The sequence below is a fragment of the Pipra filicauda genome, unplaced genomic scaffold (assembly GCF_003945595.2).
Source record: "Pipra filicauda isolate LSUMZ 115617 unplaced genomic scaffold, ASM394559v2 scaffold74_size2892960_pilon, whole genome shotgun sequence".
In the NCBI taxonomy this organism is placed as follows: Eukaryota; Metazoa; Chordata; class Aves; order Passeriformes; family Pipridae; genus Pipra; species Pipra filicauda.
The window spans coordinates 1251654-1271489 of NW_024104920.1; the positions used below are offsets into that span (position 1 = coordinate 1251654).

At 39.4% G+C, this 19836-nt stretch overlaps 1 protein-coding gene across 1 annotated transcript in view; it reads left to right on the plus strand.

The window, feature by feature from the left end:
• Positions 1 to 19836, plus strand: part of CREB1 (cAMP responsive element binding protein 1) — a 39850-nt gene that overhangs the window by 9317 nt on the left and 10697 nt on the right. Inside the window, exons 2-6 of the mRNA XM_027731428.2 lie at positions 9447 to 9568; positions 12891 to 13037; positions 14971 to 15071; positions 17861 to 18003; positions 19352 to 19534. Coding sequence (XP_027587229.1) covers positions 9455 to 9568; positions 12891 to 13037; positions 14971 to 15071; positions 17861 to 18003; positions 19352 to 19534 — 688 coding nt within the window. The 5' untranslated portion in view covers positions 9447 to 9454. The remainder of the gene's footprint in view (positions 1 to 9446; positions 9569 to 12890; positions 13038 to 14970; positions 15072 to 17860; positions 18004 to 19351; positions 19535 to 19836) is intronic.

A 19836-nucleotide genomic window follows, 5' to 3' on the forward strand; every position in this document is an offset into this window, starting at 1 on the left:
AAAGGAAGTGGCTCAAAATGTTCTGCTCGTTGACCAGCACAGCAGGATAAATTATTTATTTATTTGGCATATCTGGATAGCTGGGTGGTACCAGAGAACTGTTCCTCGCTGTGCCAGGTACAACCTACCTCCTTACACAGCTGCTCTGGTGTGGTGCTGAGCCCGAGCTAACAACCTGTACTAAGAGGGAGGGTGTACCAGCTCGGGCACGGGGCCCCGTTAGCAGAAAAGATGCTAGTTTATTGTACCCATCACTGTACTCTTGTTACCTGGGTTCAGGCTGCATTGCTGGGCTTTTAGATGGGTGCTGGTTCACACCCAGAAGCTTTCACCATGGGCTGAGCGGGACCCCCTCTCTTGTTGTAGTACAGGTGTAATCATGTCATCCTTCATGAAATAAAAACTGCCGTCAAAGTGGAGTGAGGCCACAGTTTAGCACCCAAGTTAAAAGGGCAGATATGTGAGAAGTGGGTGACTTCAGGTCACTGCTGTCAGTTGGGCTGAGGTCAGCTTCAGATCCGTGGAGTGGAGTCACAGATTCCTCACTTTACCCACTGCTGTTCCAGTCAAAGGTAAAAGAATTTGACTAGGGGCAGAAATTAAAGCTCGTCATGAGCGGCTGTGCTGGTTATTGACTTGCTAGGCCTGTACCAGTGGCAGAGAGCTTGTTCCTGGAGTGTGCAGTATATTCAGCAGGAGCATTAGCTCCCAAGTGGCATCATAAAAAATCATTTGATGCCCATATTTATGTTGTGTTAAAGGAGTCTGCCTACAGATGATACTGTTCAGATACACTGTTGTGATGGGGTTTATTAAGTAACCAGCAGCTACACACAGTGAGGTGAGCCACAGTACTTTTCAGCAGACAGGCAGAGAAAAAAAGGCATGTATTTGAACAATTTCACGTGGTTTCATTTTTGTGAAAGGAAAGCTTCCACAGTTAGTAGGAATTGCAAGAAATCAGCATAGGTTGAAAATTAGGTGCTTGTTATGTTTCAAAAGTAATGTCAGAGAACAGATGGTAAGTAGTAAAGGGCGGTCAGTTTATATGTAATTGGACTGCATAAATATGATATTGGCTTCAAATGTGTTAAGAACTACAAAATGGGCTGAATTCTCTGAAGTCTTTCTAAATATATTGAATATATTGCCTTGGACATCCTTAAAAATCTCTTGTTTCTCTAAAATTCAGTTTGCAGATAAATTTGGTGGGACTTGGTTTGTTTGGTTTATTACTACACATAAAGATGGTCGTGAGTAATTTTCACAATTCTGTTCTGCATGCTAAGGATCACAGGCTTCAATCATGTGAATTAGTCTTTTAATACCCTAAGTGCCTTTAATAGGAGCACAGAGCATTTATAAATAGAACATACTTATAGATTATGTTTTTAGTAATCATAATAGTTACTTAATGACTTTGTAACCTTTCTAGGATTTATTTTGACATTTTGTTAGGTGTAAGTGAAGTCTGACAGTATTTTGGAGGCATTTCTGAATGGGAAGGGGATAAGGCAGTGTAAAGGCATTTGTTTGCTTTTTGTTTTAATGCCTTAGGATGCGTTAACAAATGCTTGTTCTGGTCTCTGCCCTTAGGCAGAACTCGTGTATTCCCATAAGATCTATCCCAGCTATTAGATAAGGTTAGGAAAAAGATGTTTGGGGTTTTTTTCAATATATACGTTATCAGTAGAATTAAAATATGTAGTTTGGGGGTTTTTAAGCTGTGCAGGAGGGTTCACCCCTATTTTTAGTGCCCAGTTCACGGTCTAAAAGGGAAAGGTTGCAATTCAGTTAGGTCCCTTGATTCTATATTGAATCAGAAAAGGCAGTATAGATCAAACTTTAATTAAATTATGTGTATGTACCAAGTGCTTGCTGGATGCTCTTGTATTTATTCATGTAATCTGTGGTACAAGAAACTAATTGCAGTTAATTGCTGTCAAAGTCTCTTTTCCTTTTAAAAAGCTTGAAGGCAGAAACACTAGATACTAGCACAATGCCAAAAGTGTGGAGTCAAATCAGGAAGATCTAGCAGCGAAGAGTGTTCAAGCAACTTTCACTCACATGCCTTACCTGTGCCTACTGATTCACCATCTGCCTGGTAAATGTCAGCTTGCTTGGGTTATGCTAACAAAACAATCTAGAGGAGACCGCTGATTCGGGTGCTCACTGCTGTAGCTGTGAGATTACATTTTTGGTCTGCTACACTTGTTTTAAAATCTGCCACTGCTTTTTCTTTAGTGAAAGGGAGGTTGACCATGCAACACCAATAATTTCCAATACTTCCGCCATTCACACATCTCAATCTGTTAAGTTTGAAATTTTCACCAACTTTGTAAGTACACTACAAGTTTTCTTGAAAAAGTCATGAGTCAGAAACATTTGTTACGTTTAATCAAGGCTTCTGGTTGCATTTCTTCTGTGATCTCTATGAAAATACTACCTTGTTCACCTCTCTTGCAGTGGCTGTTACAGCATGTATTCAGTCAGCAAAGAGTTTTCAGACACTGCTCCAAGTGTCATATTAATGGAGACAGGAGTGGGGCTACAGATATTACATTCAGCTGATGGAACGATTCTGCTTTGTGCAAGATATTTTTACAGTAAGACTAAATTTTTCTTGTACATTCAAGATCAAACACTTTAATAACTTCAGTGACAAGAATTTTTCCTGCTTTTTATTCTTCAGTTTGTCAGATTGCCTGTCGGATTGCTCTGGGTGAACACAATCTGAAGGCTCTTCTCCATTTTCGGCATTTTTAGTGGAGTTGGTTGTTGAGGCCATTCTCTTACCTGCACTTCCACAGCCCGGCCTTTGGGTTGCCCTGACCCAGAAGTGATCTTCAAATGGCTTTGTGGTGAACCCGTTCAGTGAAGTGGTGAAAGGTAGATTTAAAGATGAAGCAGCAAATGGAGGTTGTGTTCTCAGTATGACGCACAATCTTGTCACCGGAGGGAGAGGACAGGAGGAGCAAATGCCCAGGAGCAGTGGCAGGGACAGTGCCAGCTTGGGATGACAAAGAAGCCGTGGTGTAAATTACAATTCCTGAGCCAACCCTCTGTAGTCATTAGTGACAGAGGGAGATAATTATGGGCCTGTCTTGTCCTGTTAAGCATTTATTACTGGTTATTTGAAGTCCCGTGTGTATGCTGTAAATAAAATTATTTTTCTCTGAACATTTTCAGTCTGGCAGCCACTGAATGGCTTTCATAAAGTGGCTGTTGAGCTGTGGCTGAAAGGGCTACCACGCTGCAAGGTGACAGTGGAAATGTTTACAGATTGCATGTGAATGTTCTCAGTACCTTATGATGGAAAAGTAAAAACAATAGTGTACCAGAGTGGTGTTTGATGACCTTCTCAGTGCTTTCATGGTGGATCTGTGGCTTTATAAAGCCACATGCAGTTAATACGGAATGAATCAAATTCCTGGAACAATACAGGGCTTGAGAAACAGGCATTGCCTCAATTTCCCTTTCAGCTACCCTGATCCTTTGCTGTCATGAGCATCTGGGTGACTGGATATTGAACTGGATCAGGAACTTAATGTGGCAGTAAAGGTGGCCCCTGCAGATATTGGCTGAGCGAATGTGTTACTGAATGTGGTATAAGTAAGGCTCAAAAGGGACATGGGTTTGTTGGGTCTCTGCTCTGCGCTGGTTTTGGAGGATGTCATGGTTTTTTTTCAAAATCTGGGTGTACTTCATTAAAATAAATCCAAAAGTCAGAGGAGGAGACTTTAAACATGTAACTTGGTAAAGCCGTGCTTGCTTGTGAGCAGGTGTGATAATAGTATGTCTGAGGCATAGAGTGAACCGTGCTGCCTCAAGGTGTAGTTATATTGTATGGCCAGTAACTGTCAGTGTAAGCATTAACTTCTGACAGTGAATTGTCACCATAATGTTACTAAAGACAGAGAAGCAAGGCTTGCAGGGAGAGGTGGTGTGTTTTACTGTGGCAGCTGTACAACTGCAAAACATAGAAAGCTTTGGGGCATTCAGGACCTTCACGTATGAAAGTGGATGGGAAGTTTTACCTGCTGTAGCAGCCACAGCGTGGTATTTTGGTTCTGGGATTTAATGGTGTTTGGGAAAGGATCTCCATCTTTTTTAGTTGTTCCAGTCTGCCTTGGGAGACAAAAAGCAGCCTGTCTGCAGAGCAGGAAAGCTCCACAGCTTGTGTGAGCAAGAAGAAACCAAGGAGCAGAGTCTAACCTTTAGGAGACATGCTGGAATTCATGGGGGTATTTTGGGCAGGAGACAGAAAAAGAAGTAAGAAAGTGAGATAGAGCGGGGAGACCACAGACATATCAATGAGTGGGTACTAAAGAGTGAAGGAGATGGGATGAAAGCTGCGGGAAGACAGAATTATATTTTATCCTGGCTCTGTAAGCAGGTGGGAGGGGAGGTAACTAGCTGCTCACGCTCTGACTATACAGCATAGATGCTCACTTTAATTAACAGGGAGTGCAGTACTTAGCATTACCTGTAGCACCTTGTTCAGCATCCTGTCTTTAAGATAATGAAGATCAGTAGGTACCTCAAAAGACTACTGGAACTTGCAAAAATTACAAAAATGTGACATGATCACGTGTGACTCTTCATGAAAATCTTTATTTGAGTTTTTAAAGATTAGAGATCAAATTTAAATCCTGACTCATGAGGTTTTTATCTTTCAACTCTGCACTTTTTTTTGTACTAAATAACTGCACTAATTCAGGATATTCTTGGATATTCTTGTTATCCAAGTGCATGTCTAACCCCCATTTGAATCCTAATAAATTTCTTATCATGAGTAGCATGATTGCTCTGTTTATGTAGTACATTAAATATCAATTTTCATAATTTTAATAGATATTTTTAATTTTTCATTTTTATACTTCTAAATTTGATATATTTAAGCTTAGCTGTTTTTATAGTCAGTGCATGTTTCCAGTTTACTTACTCTGTTAATAATTTAAATATATTTTCTAGTGTTTGAAGCATTTCTCTCCTTTCTGGGGTATATAATAAAAATCTGTCTAGTCTCTTCATACAACAGGTTTTCATGGCCCTAAATACTTGCTTTCTCTGAACACCCAAATTCCATAGAACCCATTTTTAAGATGAATTCCCAGCCTCTGCACTGTAACCCAGCTAATGTATAGGGTCCAGCTATACAAATTTAGTAAAGATTATCCTGTCTCTTATTATTGTTGCAGTCCAACACTTCAGCTTTTCTTATCATAGATGCCCGTTGAGCAGAAATCTGAAGTGATCTATCTGCAGTAGTCCTTAAGGACCCTTTCCTCCAGCTAAGGAGACAGGTTTATTTGGATTTTTCTGCAGTGTGCATAGTTCAGTTTCTCTGCATTCTGCAACTGCTTGTGTTTATTCTGTCTTCTGCTGTCACAGTGTAAATTCAGCTGGTACAGTTAGTTATATTCTGCTGAACTCTTCTTCTTCCAGTCCTGGTTTAGCCAAAATAAATTACCATGTGTCAGCTGAATGTTTCTCTATTTGGCTCTTCACCTCCAGAGTTTCAGATCGTTAGTAATCATTAATTATGTTATTAATAAAAAGTATTAGTAAGTATAATACTGCCTCTTTTGAACTAATAGGGAAAATTGTGTATTACATAAGTCATGAGTTAAACTGTCTCTAACCAGGTAGTGTCACCAGCTTTCTTCGCTGGTCTTCAGCATTCATAGCCAGGATGTTTTAGGCAAGCAGTCTCTGGTTTTCCAGCTCTGGTTGTTAAGACCTAACTGTTTTTTCAGTTAGTTTCATTTAGAATACTTGGTTCAACTAGAGCAATTACTGATCTTTTCTTGAAGTGTGTGTGGGGAGGTGTCCTCTCCTGACAAGATGGAAAGTAGTGGGGAAGCAAGGAGAAATGAAAAGCATGCTCCCTTTGCTCCCATGTGCTGTCCATGCCCTCGACACTTGTTCCCCACCAGGACACTTTCAGATCACCGTCTCCAATTCATAACTCCTGGTGTGGTGGCTGCCAGGGAAATCAGTGCCAGGGTGGGACACTGCAGATGGGGCAGGAGGAGTAAAAGGATGGTGCAGCAGGGTAGGCCTGAGCACCCACAAGAACAGGAAGACACTGGGGTACTGGTCAGCAAAGCTTGTCTAGGCTAGGGGTATGAGGGCTTAGAACGGAGGTGTGAAGATTGGCATCCATTTGTGTGTGTGGGGAGTTTCAAACCAAAGATTTTTCATCTGTTACACTGTAAATTGCAAGAACTAATAGGAATTGACAACCTTAATTTCAGCCATCGTGGTCTTACCTGTACACAAAACTTAGTAAGTGGTTTATGTTCTAGGTGCATGGTCCTGTACGTCTTGGCAATCTTGATCATACCCAAACATAAAACAATGCAGTCACCAGTGTATCTGGAATATGATGCCATGATGCTCCAAAATCCGATTCCTCCTTTTTCTCACAAATTACTGTAAAAGGGGGTAATGAAGATGTTAGAATACAAATACTGTGATGTACAAGTGCGTGGTAAATTGAAACAAGTTCAGGAGTACTTAGAACCTGCAAATAACACGAGACAGAGAACTTGTCCAAAAACTACAAGTTGATGGAAACTCACTTGAACTGCATGTGTCAAGATACAAGTCTTGCAGGCGGCTTCCTACATTGCTTGGTGCTTACAATATGTAATGAGTAAATTTCTTTTAGGTGTTTGCAGTACACATTAAGAATTTGATTTCTGGAATGTTGGTGTTGTAGAGGAGGGAGTATCTCAGTTAATCCTTTTGCTCATTGTGTATGCAAAAGATGATGCAGATGGAGAAGCCAAGCTTGTAAAACCAGAGGTCCTTTGCTGAATAGAGTGTGAGAGGATTGGAAATTCTTCCTAGGAAAACACTGCATTTATCAATAGGAATTTGGCAACACATCCACCTTTGTGAACATTGCTAAGTACCTGATTCAAGAGACTCCTCACTTGCACATTTCATTATTTCTAATCCCATTTGTATAGCAATTGACTCCATGATGGAGTCACAATTTCTATCAGCGAACAAAAGCATTATTAGTTTTGTAATTTAAAATTTGTAGCTGGAAAGTTTTTTTTTTAAAGCTCTTTTCAGATACTTGGCTGTGAGATGTAAAAGATCTGCTCCTGAAATGGTTCCAATGCAGCAGTCTTGGCTGGAGTCACCATGGTACATACATAGAATTTGGAAAAAATTGGTGATTTGCTTATCTTGGACTGACTGTCTCAAGTGGTGAAAATCAAAGGGAAACCTTCAGTAGTCTGGGTTGTCGTTTGTAGTTTCGAAAATGGAGAATACTCAAAAAAAAAAAAGGGCATATAACATGGATGACTAAGATTGTTAAAATATAACTTGTGTTAAAGTTAGGATAGAAAACCACTGTTGTCATTAAGTCTTTAAGAACTGTTTGGTAATATATATTACTAAGAGTAATAGTGCATGGGTTAACTTGTGCTTTTTGGAAGATGAAATGCAACATGGGGAAGGCTTGGTACTGTAGGAAAGAATGGGATTATTGTATTTGCATGGACACAAGCTATTCTTGAAATTCCTAGAAAAATTATAATATCTAGACTAATATGCAGTGAATTTACGATTAATTTCTTTCATAACCACTTTACAAATATATATGTATAGGTAGAATATTATTTATCTCTGAGCATTTGTCAGACTGATACTTGGTTTATGTGGCAAAGAAATCATGGCAACAGAAAGAGGCATAACAAAATTCCAGTGCTTAGAAAATTTAATTTCCTTTTCAAAAATATTTGTATGTTTTCTTTCATTGTTTGTTTTTAAGGAAAATCAGGTTTAATTCCTCTCCTTCTTTTCGTTTCTCAAGAGTTTCTAAACTGATGCTGGACTAAATACTTCATACTTAAACATTTCAGCGTTCATACACACACACCAAAGCTCACTTGAACAGTCACTTTGAATACTAAATATACAGATTTTGATTTGTATACATTGACTGGCTTTCTTTTGATGTAGGATGCTGCTACTACTTTGAAACACTGGTTTAGCTTTGTTGATTAGCAATCGTTTACTGTAAGACAGACATTTCATATTATGCTCAGAGTTGAGGTGTGACTGTACTGCTTTAGGCAGTATAAAGGGTGTTCTCTTACCTGTAATACTGAAGCATTGCATGGAAATGGCAGTCCCCCTGACTTTGTGTTTGAAATGAAATGTCTTGAGTGCAGACATGATGCCACCACCTGTGTTGACACTTTTAAGTCTTTTCCTCGGTGGGGCCAGTAAAGCTGAGAGGGGCATTTCCGCTTCTTTCCATCTTTCTTCTGATCTGAGCATCCTCTGCCTCCAGGCCCTTTCCCAGAGCAGAAATGTTCTACCAATTGTTTTACACCAGCTCCGAAGAGAGGTGTGCTGCTTTAAGGTAGGCAGAGGCCTGAGTAGGTTGGCAGCACAGGGTGGTACACAGAATTAGTGTTGTGGCTATGGAGGTAATACTCATTCTTAATATTTGGTATTTGGAGTTCTGTATATTACAGTGGTATTATTATATCACCATTGGGAACATTTCCTTGTATTTTGAAGGGGTTTTTTTATATCAAATACTTCCATATAAGTAGTTAAAGAGGAACTGAAAAGTGATGTTCACAGATCAGTGCAGAATTTTAACAGTCATTGCGCTCTGCCTACATGCATGGATTTCAAAGTTATGCAACCTCTTTTTATAGAGTTTTGTGTTCTGGTGATCTAGGTTTGCTAAGTTACTGCTTAGAAATATAAGCATATTAGGAGCTATAAATGATACAGAACTTAGGTCATAGCAAACTACTGTGTACCTCTAAAGATAAAAGCATTTGCAGTAAGATTCAAGTAGAAATGGCTTCCATCTGTGTGTATACTGACTTTAAAACGACTGGGTAGAAAAGGCTGAGTTGCTGTGATGTAGAGCCATAAGCACTCTGGTGTGTATGGCATGGAGATGTTGCATATTTAGTTCAGACAGAAGGAACACTGAAAACTGAGTGCCCAACACAGCAGCAATTGCTATTGGTTACCTGCAGACTGCAGCTGGGGGGAGAGGGAGGGCTGTAGCAGGGCATTATTGTCACCTTGGCACTGAGGGCGCGCCCTTCCTGCCACACTGCCGGTCGTTATTCCAAATTGCAGAGGTGCTAGGTCATCACAGTGTCATTGCTCAAGCAGGTTTTTTAGGATGAGCAAAATGCATTTTTTCTGATCTCATGGTTGGAGGAGACTGGGCCTGTTTTTCAGAAACATTACACACAGAAAAATCAACCTGAGGCAGACACCTGGCATGAAAAATATTTGCCTCAATGCTAACAGTTTGGCAAGATTTAATAAGCAAATTAAAACAGCGTGTAGTGATGGGAATTCAGCTGCAGTGATTGCTACCAGATCCACCAAGAATAATGGACTTGCATACCAACCCAGACTTACAACAAATATTGTGATTGTAGGTAACTAAATGACCATGGAATCTGGAGCAGAGAACCAGCAGAGTGGAGATGCAGCCGGTACAGAGGCAGAAACCCAACAGATGACAGTACAGGCACAACCACAGATTGCAACGTTAGCCCAGGTATAAAAATCATATGGTGTAATAGTTTTACCTAATGGATAATATTTTTAAGAGGGATAATGTCTGCTCACGGGCCTGAGAGAAGATTCCTTTGATACCATTCTGAAACAGGTGCGATGTATGGTTCCTTTAATATTTGTCTTCGTATTTTTAAAGCAGTAGAGATTTTTAACTTCCCAGCACACTAGGCTGTGTTAGTTCTGAAGAACTGTGTGTGTGTAAATTGTGTAATGTTAACACAATAACGAATGAAAATATTTCTAGCATTCTTTACCACAACCACTCCACTGAAAGGTATTTTTTTCAGTTCATGTAATTTATTGTCTTTTTTATAGTGACTGGATTGTCTTGCTGTTATGTTTTCTGTTAAAAGCTTGGCTATAGTAGTGAGTTTAATTCTGAAGAAAACAAACTGAAAATATAGATAAGTAATGTAACAAGTACAACATCTTATCAGATAGGATAAGCATTATAATAAAGTGGAATAACCTGGCATTTGACAGCTCATGTTATCCTGTTGTCTCCAGAATTTTACGGAACTGTTGGCTATTTAGAGGTACAGAAGTAGATCATTTGTTATCCCCAGCTTCTTTTGGTTAGACAATAAAAGCAATCCCAGCTACATCTCTGATTCTGAAACCTAGTTTCATTTGTGGATACGCTGATGGTTGGCAGAAGCAACTCCATTGTATAAATGAGTACAAAATCTATTTGTCTCTTTTCTGTAACCATTTAATTTTAAAACTATTTATAGTCTGCAGAGAACAAACAGGTATTTTAGATCTCATAGTTTGCAGAACTGAGTGTCTTTTAAGTGTCATAAATGTTAAATCACTTATCATTTTATAAATTATTAGTGTTTTTTTAAAGTTATTACACCTTTTGGTAATCCAGAGATCGTACACTTCCATTCAAATGACAGTGTAGAGATTGGAGCTGTTAAAATGCACAGGGTGATTTTGTTGGGTGAAGCTGTAGTGTGAATTTACAAGCCACCAGCTGCCCTCCACCAGCTTGCCTCTTTGGGCAGTTTTCTCACTGTCTAACTTAGGCACAGGATGTAGGTGGTGTGAATAACACTTCAGTGTGAACTGAGTGGAAGTAGTTTATTTCTCTTGCAAAACCAGTAAACTGCTTCTCACTTGATATGCTTTGAGTCCAGAGAAGTAAGAATGTTTTAAATTTGTATGCTAACATACTAACCTCCAGGGAGCTGAACTTACAAGTATGTACTGGCTTGAATGCACTTTACTTGGAAAAAATTACCCCAGTACTTGAATGAGAATTTTTTCCAAGTAAGAAAAAGCTATACAAATATGGTTAAAATCCATGTGAACCACTATGTTGTCATTCACTGTACTGTTTGCACCTCAGCGTCTCCCCATTTGTTTGTGGAGGTGATACAACAGTCCAAACATAATTCCTTTTGTTGTTCACATCAGTGTTACATTATTATATTTTTAATATATGAAATGGAAGTGTTTGGCCTTAGGGAGTGCCCTCAGAGTGCCCTCAGAGGCTTAGCCAAATCTAAATAACTAATTATGTCAATTTAATTCCTTCATTATCTCTTGTAAGGTCACCCCTCTTGCAAGCTTAGTTTAATTGCTGCATTTTTAGTGAGTTCAGGGTAGTTTCAGAGTCAAAAGGAAACTCGTCCCAGTTCCACAAGGTATGAGTCAGAGACATCTGCGGAAGTTACACTCCGCTGTGGGCTTAATCCAACCGCATTGGCCTCCAGTTGATCAGCTTTGCCAAGGACTGTTTAGTCAGACAAGCATTATTAAAAAGGTCACTTGGTAAAGGAATATAATTTGCCAGAGGAAAGTGCTCTTGTTAATCCCAGCCCTGGTTTCTCTCAGATGTGAGTTAAGTACCACCATGTAATGCTGCAGCTGTTCTCCTGAAAAAGGAAGGTAAAAGCAAACGAAAATTGGTGGATTAGGGAGACATCTGTGGAGGAGAGAGGTCTACATGTAATTCCCTTTAATTTTATTGTTAAACAAGATTTCATTGTAAGTGGTGAATGTTTATGGAAATTCAGATATCAGCTGTTGCAGCTTTTTGAGAACCACGTGTTCACAGGGACGGCAGAGGATTTCCTTCTGCATCCGGTACATAGCAGCTATCCCTTTGAGATTAGGTAGGACAGCAGTGCAGCTCCTTCTCGCGCTGGAGCTACAGGGATTGAATGTTTTTAAAATGCTGTTGAACCCTGGAGGATTGTTAAATTTTCCAAACTTGGGTGTCTAGAAGAAGGCTGGCAAGTCAGTGACCTGTGACGTGGCTGGGGCCTGCCAGAGCAGCTCCCACTTGCCTGCAGTCCTTCCCTGAGGGCTGTGATGTGTGAGGGTACGGCAGCCCTGGCACCCTCCTGTCCTTCAGGAGCCCCCAACCCTGAACACGTGCATCATGGCACCAGACAGTTGCTCAGTACTGGATGTGCACCGGGGCAGTGGTCCAGCCATGCAGCAGCCTTGGTGCATGGCACTCCAGCTGCCCATGATAGTAATTATGACCTGCCAGAGTGAGACATGAACACCTTTGTGTGGGTACCGCTGTGCTCGGAGCCCGAGCCCCTGCGCAGGACATGCTCACCTACCATGCTGAAGTCATTGGTGTATCCCTGTTGGCAGAGCTGCTATGGCTGCGGGTCCGTGCTGGAGAAACACAACTGTGTTCAAGAACTGAGAGTTTAAAACATCAAACTCTTAAAACTAGAATTTGTATCGATCTGTTGCACCAAATCACAATAACTGCCTACAAAATACTTCTTTCCACTGCAAACTCACGGGCTTTCTGTCTGAACACATGGTCGCTTTTCTTCATTTAAATGGACTTTACCAGCTAATCAATGCAGTTTAGTCTGTTGAAAGTCTGAAATGTACGATTCCCTAAAAAATTTAACTTCTGACATCTGGCAGACACTTCTCATTTTCTTGAGGGAGAACTTAAAATACCTCCACTCCCATATGTTTCTGCCTTTGACTCAGCAGTGTCTGTAGGAGTACACCCAAGTCCTAGCAGAATCCAACTGAAGTAAATGAAAGATAATAATGTGTTTGTTTCAGGTTACCTGAAGATAGAAGCAGTTGTCAGTGATTTTACAAATGATGTTTTAAGCCTGCAGAAATTCTGCATTAGATTAATTTGTAAAGTAGGTCAGGTGTTGGGCTTAGGCAGTTCAGGGGGTTTTATATTATGCTGAAACATTTGGGTCATCTAACTGAGGTCTAGAAGAGACAGTTTTTCACCAGAACATGTACTGAAATAAGGAGATTTTGCAATAACCTAATTTATGCTCAATGTCTCCTCTTTGCAGGTGTCTATGCCAGCAGCTCACGCAACGTCTTCTGCGCCCACAGTGACCTTAGTTCAGCTGCCCAATGGGCAGACGGTTCAAGTGCATGGAGTAATTCAGGCTGCCCAGCCATCAGTTATTCAGTCTCCACAGGTCCAGACAGTTCAGGTACTGACTGAAGAAATTCCTAGTACGTGAATAGGGCCTTTGGAATAGTCCTGTCATTGCTCTGGTTTCTGATGTGTTTGTGTCCTGGATTGTGTTTTTGCTTATATAAAATTTAAGAGCATGTTGAAGGCAAAATCTGTACAGTTTTTGCTGCTCTGTGACTTTTTTCCTGTTCTGGTTTAAGCACTTTTCACTGTCAAACATTGCTGAGTTTCATTTATCTCTAGAATTTGTTTGGTGAGTTTAACAGCTTCATGGGTTTTTTTACAGTATTACTCTACTTTTTCTCTCTATCATATTTTCATACAACTTTATTGAGTAAGAGTTCTTACTATTCTGAAGTGAACAACAGCGTGGCATTTTTTTTTCATAATATAATCTTTAATATTAATGAGGCTGATATTCTGGGACAAGAGTCTTTGATACACAGAAAATATTTACATTGGTCTAATCTACAAAACAGATGTCTATATGTTAGTGGTGCTTAAAATACACCTATCAGTCTTTACATAGAAATGGTTTTAAAATGTGCCTGTTAAGCGTTTTGTGCTTTGTAAAGTCTTTCCCCTCTGGAAAGCAAGGCAGGTGATGCAATATGATGAAGTAACTTGAAGACATAAGAGACAAGAAGTCTGAAATCTTTAAAATCTCTAACTTTCCTTTTAACCACTTGAAGCTCAGTGTTACTGAATGCAGAAATTGTTTGGCATATAGCAGCTACACAGGGCAAGGACTGTACACTATTCATTTGCTATTAGTACACTGAGCTCAAAAAATGATTAATTTTAAAGAGCAGACATTGTGACTTTTTGATACAGGTATTCAGCTGGGTATTATTTGAAAAAATAAGGCATGCATAATTTAAAGCTAGGCCATTCTGATAATAATCTCTGTTTTTCCTTATCACCTTCAGTGCTGAGTTTGTGGCAGGCTCTACCCTCCTCAGCCATTGCAGTCAAAAGTTTAGAGTTCTAATCTATCAGAGGTGAGCAGTTTTTAGATAAATGCAAATGTTACTAGCCCAGAGGTGGAAGATAAGAGACTGACAATGAAACAATGCTTGGAACTCACCTGGTTCGGTGCAAATCTAGCATGTTTTGATACTCAGAGCCCAGTACACAGTCAGCCTTGGACCTGTTCAGGCCTTCTGTCTGATAACTGAGCTGTGGGTGCCAGCAAGATTTTTGAGCCTCTAGGAATCTTCTCTTCAGTGCATAAAATGTCAGGCTGCGAGCTCTGTTTCTCACACAGGCATCGCTAGCTTTGTCATGTGACTGTGGTCTTTTGGAAAACAGTATCTGTTTTTAGGTATTGGAGGTGGTTTTATACTTCTGGCACACTTTGAACTTAAAATTATTTAAATATGATTGATATAAACATTTTAGCTTTCTTACATTAACATGTCTCCTTTTTTTAGCACAGATGTTCAGAATTGCAGCACTACATTATTTTTTAGCATCAAGTATGACATTTTCCTGACAATTTCCCCCACAAAAGGCAGTCTTTCTCTAAGATATCTACCCCATTATTTATAATGTATGTTTCTCAACTTCAGTATTTGTTTCCAAACATTTCTGCTCTCTTAATTTGATTTTAGTTATTATCTCCCTAAATTTTACTAAAAAATCTATCTTTCTTTACTTACAATGGATGGAAACAAAGAATCATGGAAGGCAAAAATGTATGGTATTACTGTTTCTATTTTCTTATTGGAGTATTTAAATTATAAAGGACTTTCTCATGGGTAGATGACTGACTGTGGTCATCCTTTACTGGATCTGTTACTAAGCCATGTGTTCTTTATGTTCATTGCCTAGATAGAAGCACTGTAGGATTACTTGCATTGTAGTGTTTTTCACAGGATGTCAACATTTCCTTGATATAAAGACATTGGAAGTGTCTTGTTAAATTTGATTGCTGTTCTTATTTACAGATCTCCACTATAGCAGAAAGTGAAGATTCACAGGAATCAGTAGACAGTGTCACAGACTCACAGAAACGAAGAGAAATTCTTTCCAGACGACCCTCCTACAGGTACAGAGGTTAAAGCAGAAGCGTTTTGCTTGATGGGTGTGTTCACATGGGGAGACAAACAGTGTGATTTTATGAATATTTTTAGGTTGACCATTTAACTGAAATCTTCTAAATATCTCCTGCAATGTCTTGGAATTGGAGTACGGAATATGTCCATGGAATAGGATGTAAAGAGATCAGCAGATAGAAGGAGGAGGAAGAAACCTCAGGTGTCACACTTAGTTAAGACAGAAGTGAGCTGAGAATATGCTAATTGTCACATTTGGGGAACACTGAAGTATCATTGTGCTAGGTGCCTTAGAAATAGCTTTAATGAGTACTTAATACATGAAATACACCAAAGCTTTGAAAGAAATGGCTTCTGTATAATTTCTAGTCTGCAGAAAATCAACTTATTGTTGAAGTGCTAGCAGCAGTCAAACTTAGTTCCTTTCTCCCATGAGACTTTCAATGAACATGTCATGTTCTGTGTCTCAGAGAGAATTTCTGCTTGAGCAAAATTGTTTGTGTTTAAAGTTTAAGAAGTCAGGGTATGAGTAGAATGTAGTGATAGGCATCTACTGTCTTTAGTTATCATGGCAAATACCTCTGCAGCAAAACCAACTGAGGTGCTCCTTCACATGGTGTTAGTCATATGTTACTTGATTAATTAAGTCTTTGTACAGCTTTTTGGGCCTGTACTAAATCCCATTTTCATTATTAAAATATGCTAAATAGCATTAAGGAATAGCTCTGGAGTTCAGTAGGTTTTAAATGACCTGTGGATTCTTGCTGCTTCAAAAAACTCAGATACTCCTTTTTTCTTTCTGAGCGTAGCCTTAGAAAGTACTAGCTAGGCTCTAGGCCTGAGCATATCTCAACCATGATATTTTTTTAGCACTTGGAGATTATTTTCTATCTTCTCCAGCTGCCTTCAAGGCTGTTCTGCTGAAGGTAGTGAAAATAATTGCTGAAGATCCCTAACCATGATGGATCTGGGAAAATATTTTTATTTGTGAGGACCAGTGTTGCTAACTTCAAGGCTGCCATAGACTCCTCGCAGTCTGTTTCTTCAGGGAGACACTTGTTTTTACTATATATGGAAGAATGGCTGTATATGGTGAGACAACAGAGCTAAGTAAACAAGCAACAAAACTAAGAAGAGGGTACTTGTGCCTGGTGACTTCTTGAAACGGACTCCTTTGCATGCACTGATACCACAGCACAGCCTTTGTCTTCCAACCAGATCCTGGTGATCAGCAAAACTTTGTAACTGTAATATTTGTATAGACAGCTCAGACTCTGGCCTGGTGTAGGTCAAGTCAGAAAGGCTGATCCAGATCACTGCTGTGTTCAGTGACTTCCCAGCTGGCATTATTCAAGCTGCTTGCCCAGAGACAACATAGGTGCAGATATTCTCACAGAATTGAAAGCTGTATATACCTCTTCCTCAGAAACTTCACTGTGATTTTGCTACTAAAGCACATCATGTGTTCCCCATGTCAGTTCATAGCTGCTATATTTGTAAAGCAGCCACCTTACCATTTGTCTAAATCCATCTTTATGATGGCAAAGGTAGGTTTTAACTACCAGGTCACACTGACATGAGCTTAAAAAGTGATTTTTTATCTTTTTGGGGTTTGTTCTGCCTCATCCCTGGTTTCTCCATATTTTTTCCTCTGTTTCATTCACTAGATTTTCTGGTCTAACACCTAGATTGCAAACTCTTCCGGGTGGGAATTTTTTATTTGTCCAAGTGGTGCTTGGCACAGTGGAGTCTTCGTGCAGTGCTGGGGTTCTTGCATGTACTTGCCACTTTTGCAGTGGCAAAGCTCTGTTTGTCAAGCTGCTTAGCAGAATGACTGCTCTCCCCAGATAGCTCTGTACACATGTTCTGGCTCCCACAGCTTTAGAAGCCGTATATAAGAAATTAGTGTTGTCTTGGAACTTGAGGTCTACAGCTGTGTTTGCTTCATCCCACAGTGAGTTCCAGTGACAATCCACTGGAAAATATATGAGGAGCCTTTTACCTAAGCAGCATTTTGGCAGTGACATAATAGAAAATGCCAGCAGTGAAGAGGCTTGACAGTCCTCTGAGGAGGGACAGTGTCTGATCTCAGTGATGCAAATTGCAGTAACTGTTCAGTATACAGTCACGTTCAGTAGGGCCTGCAGCAGTGATGTTTTAGCAGTTTTGGCTTTGGATGATGAACTCATGGAAGTAATTAAACAGCATTTTCTTTTCTTTACCCATGCTAATCTCAGAACTTTCTCAGGCAGGACACCTGTGAACATAACTGCATAACTGCGTGACTGGGTATTGTCTCCCAGGCAGGTGTTATTCTGAACTGGTTGCTCTCTATAAGCATTTTGCTACCTTCCTTTGTACTCAACTCTCTGGCTGAGGCATTTACGGTCTCTAAAATGGAGCAGTTCCCCTAATGTAAGTGAGGAGACAGGTTTTTATGTATTTTTGCTTTCTTTAGATCTTTATGTAGCTAAAAATCAGGAAACAAGTAAAAATGGATCAGAGAAACATATTTTTAAGAAAAAGGTAAGGTTGTGATAGCTGTATCTTGGGTTTTGAGAAGCACAGCTGTTCTGTGCTGGCTCCCTTGCCCATCTGTGTTGGGCACTTTGAAAAATCCTCTCCAATAAGAATTTGAAGGTAGTGTGTGTTTTTCATTGTGCACCCATATTTTCCTTGCTGGCTTACTGCACTTTACAGTGTTCTCCAGCATTGTGTATCAATTAGAATATTTTTTCTCCCGATTTTTATTAAAATCTTGACAACACACTGTCTTTGCCAGAAAAATTTTGAATGACTTGTCCTCAGACGCCCCAGGAGTGCCAAGGATTGAAGAAGAAAAGTCTGAAGAGGAAACAGCAGCACCTGCCATCGCCACTGTTACGGTGCCAACTCCCATTTACCAAACCAGCAGTGGGCAGTACAGTATGTAGTCTGAATTTCTCAGTGGTGCTAGTAAGTGGGGATGAGAAGATGAAGAACTATTATTTCTATAACTGTTTGGACTAGGAAAAAGCAGGAGGTGAAAAAAAGATGGCTTTACTTTGACTGATAACCATGCCTTTTAAACACATTCCTATTGTAAGTATTTGAAAGGTTCAGTTAACATTCTGGGACTGTTTGCCACTTGGTGCAGCTAATGCATCCTAAAGCAAAATAGGAACTAACCATAATGCTATTATAAACTTCTTCACTTCAGGAACTAGATGAGCTTATTCAGAAATTTCTTTTTTTTCTTTGCACTTTATTAATACTTGTTCACAAAACTATAACCGCATTAATAGAAATGCCAGTACAGTCTGTAATTACATTTTTAGAAAGTCCTGAAAAAATAAGAACTTCGAGAACTTTATTTGAACATTCTGTGTTTTCTTTATTCACTGGGTTTAATAAAGATAGTGCTTTGACTTAAAGGGTTGAGGATACATCAGTAAAGATAGAAGTCACGTGCTGTCTCACACAAACACCTACAGTGTTAAATACACAACAAGGAGGAAGAACTACTTGTTTCCATCTTTCTCTTGAAATATCTTTAAATTTTTCTATTTCTGTTTACTGCTTCACTACTTTGCCTAGTACCCTGCTTTATTTTATTGAAATGGATTTGGTTAATTCTGGATCCTATAACTGTAATAGTTACAGTTAATTGTGCAGACACTGGAGATTTTGGGGTGTGTGTGTATATAGGAATACAGTGAAATTCTGTGGAATCACAAATGAGGGGTGATGTCCCAATATACCTGCATAACAGGATTGGGGAAAAGAAAAGAAAAAAAAAACCAGCAAAGTAAGACTGCTTGAAGGAAACTGGACCTTTAGGAATGAAAAAACTGATAAGGAGGGCCTGAGGAGCTTGTAGAGAAGGGGGGATACAATCAGAAGAAAAAAAATGACAAAGCAAGAAGAAAGTGAAACACAAGATGGGTAGCAATATCAGCAGGGGAGACAGAAGGGCATAAAGCATGGAAGAGGAGAGGAATTTCAGATGAGAATAAAAAAGTAAGAAGTGAGAAAAAGACCTAAATCAACCAAGAAGAAAATCTTAACTAACAAATTAAAAAGTATTCCCTGGGGGATGGTTGTAGGCTCACAAAAAATTGGAAACTTACTTTCAAAGCGTGATTTTTTTAATTAAAGCCATGTGTGTATTTTCAGGGTGTATAAGTGTTCAAGGGATTTAACTCAGATCAGTATTCTTCCATATCTAGGTTTAATACTGTAAGTTAACGAGTAAATTAGTGTCTTAAATGCTGTGTTGATTTTTTGTCTGCAGTTGCTATTACCCAAGGAGGAGCAATACAGTTGTCTAACAACGGCACAGATGGAGTACAAGGTCTCCAGACATTGACAATGACCAATGCAGCTGCAACCCAACCTGGCACCACCATTTTACAATATGCACAGACCACAGACGGACAACAGATACTTGTACCCAGCAACCAGGTTGTTGTACAAGGTGAGAAACTTCACAGCCAGTCATTCTGTATAACATTTTCTCCATGCAGATACAAGTTGCCAACTTAACTCCTTCAAATGTGTCAGGAAGCAGATTTAACAGCTTTGACACGATAAGTCTCCAAAATTATTAAAGGAAATTCTGGACAAAGCTATTTGTCACATTCTCTTGGAGCCTTTCCCTTTAGATTGATAAAATTGTAGATATTTTGTGTTTACTTCTTATAACAATATATTTATTTTGGAGTTTCCATGCTGTATTTCCTGTATTTTTTTATGTTCTGCAAAAACTGATAGAGCTCT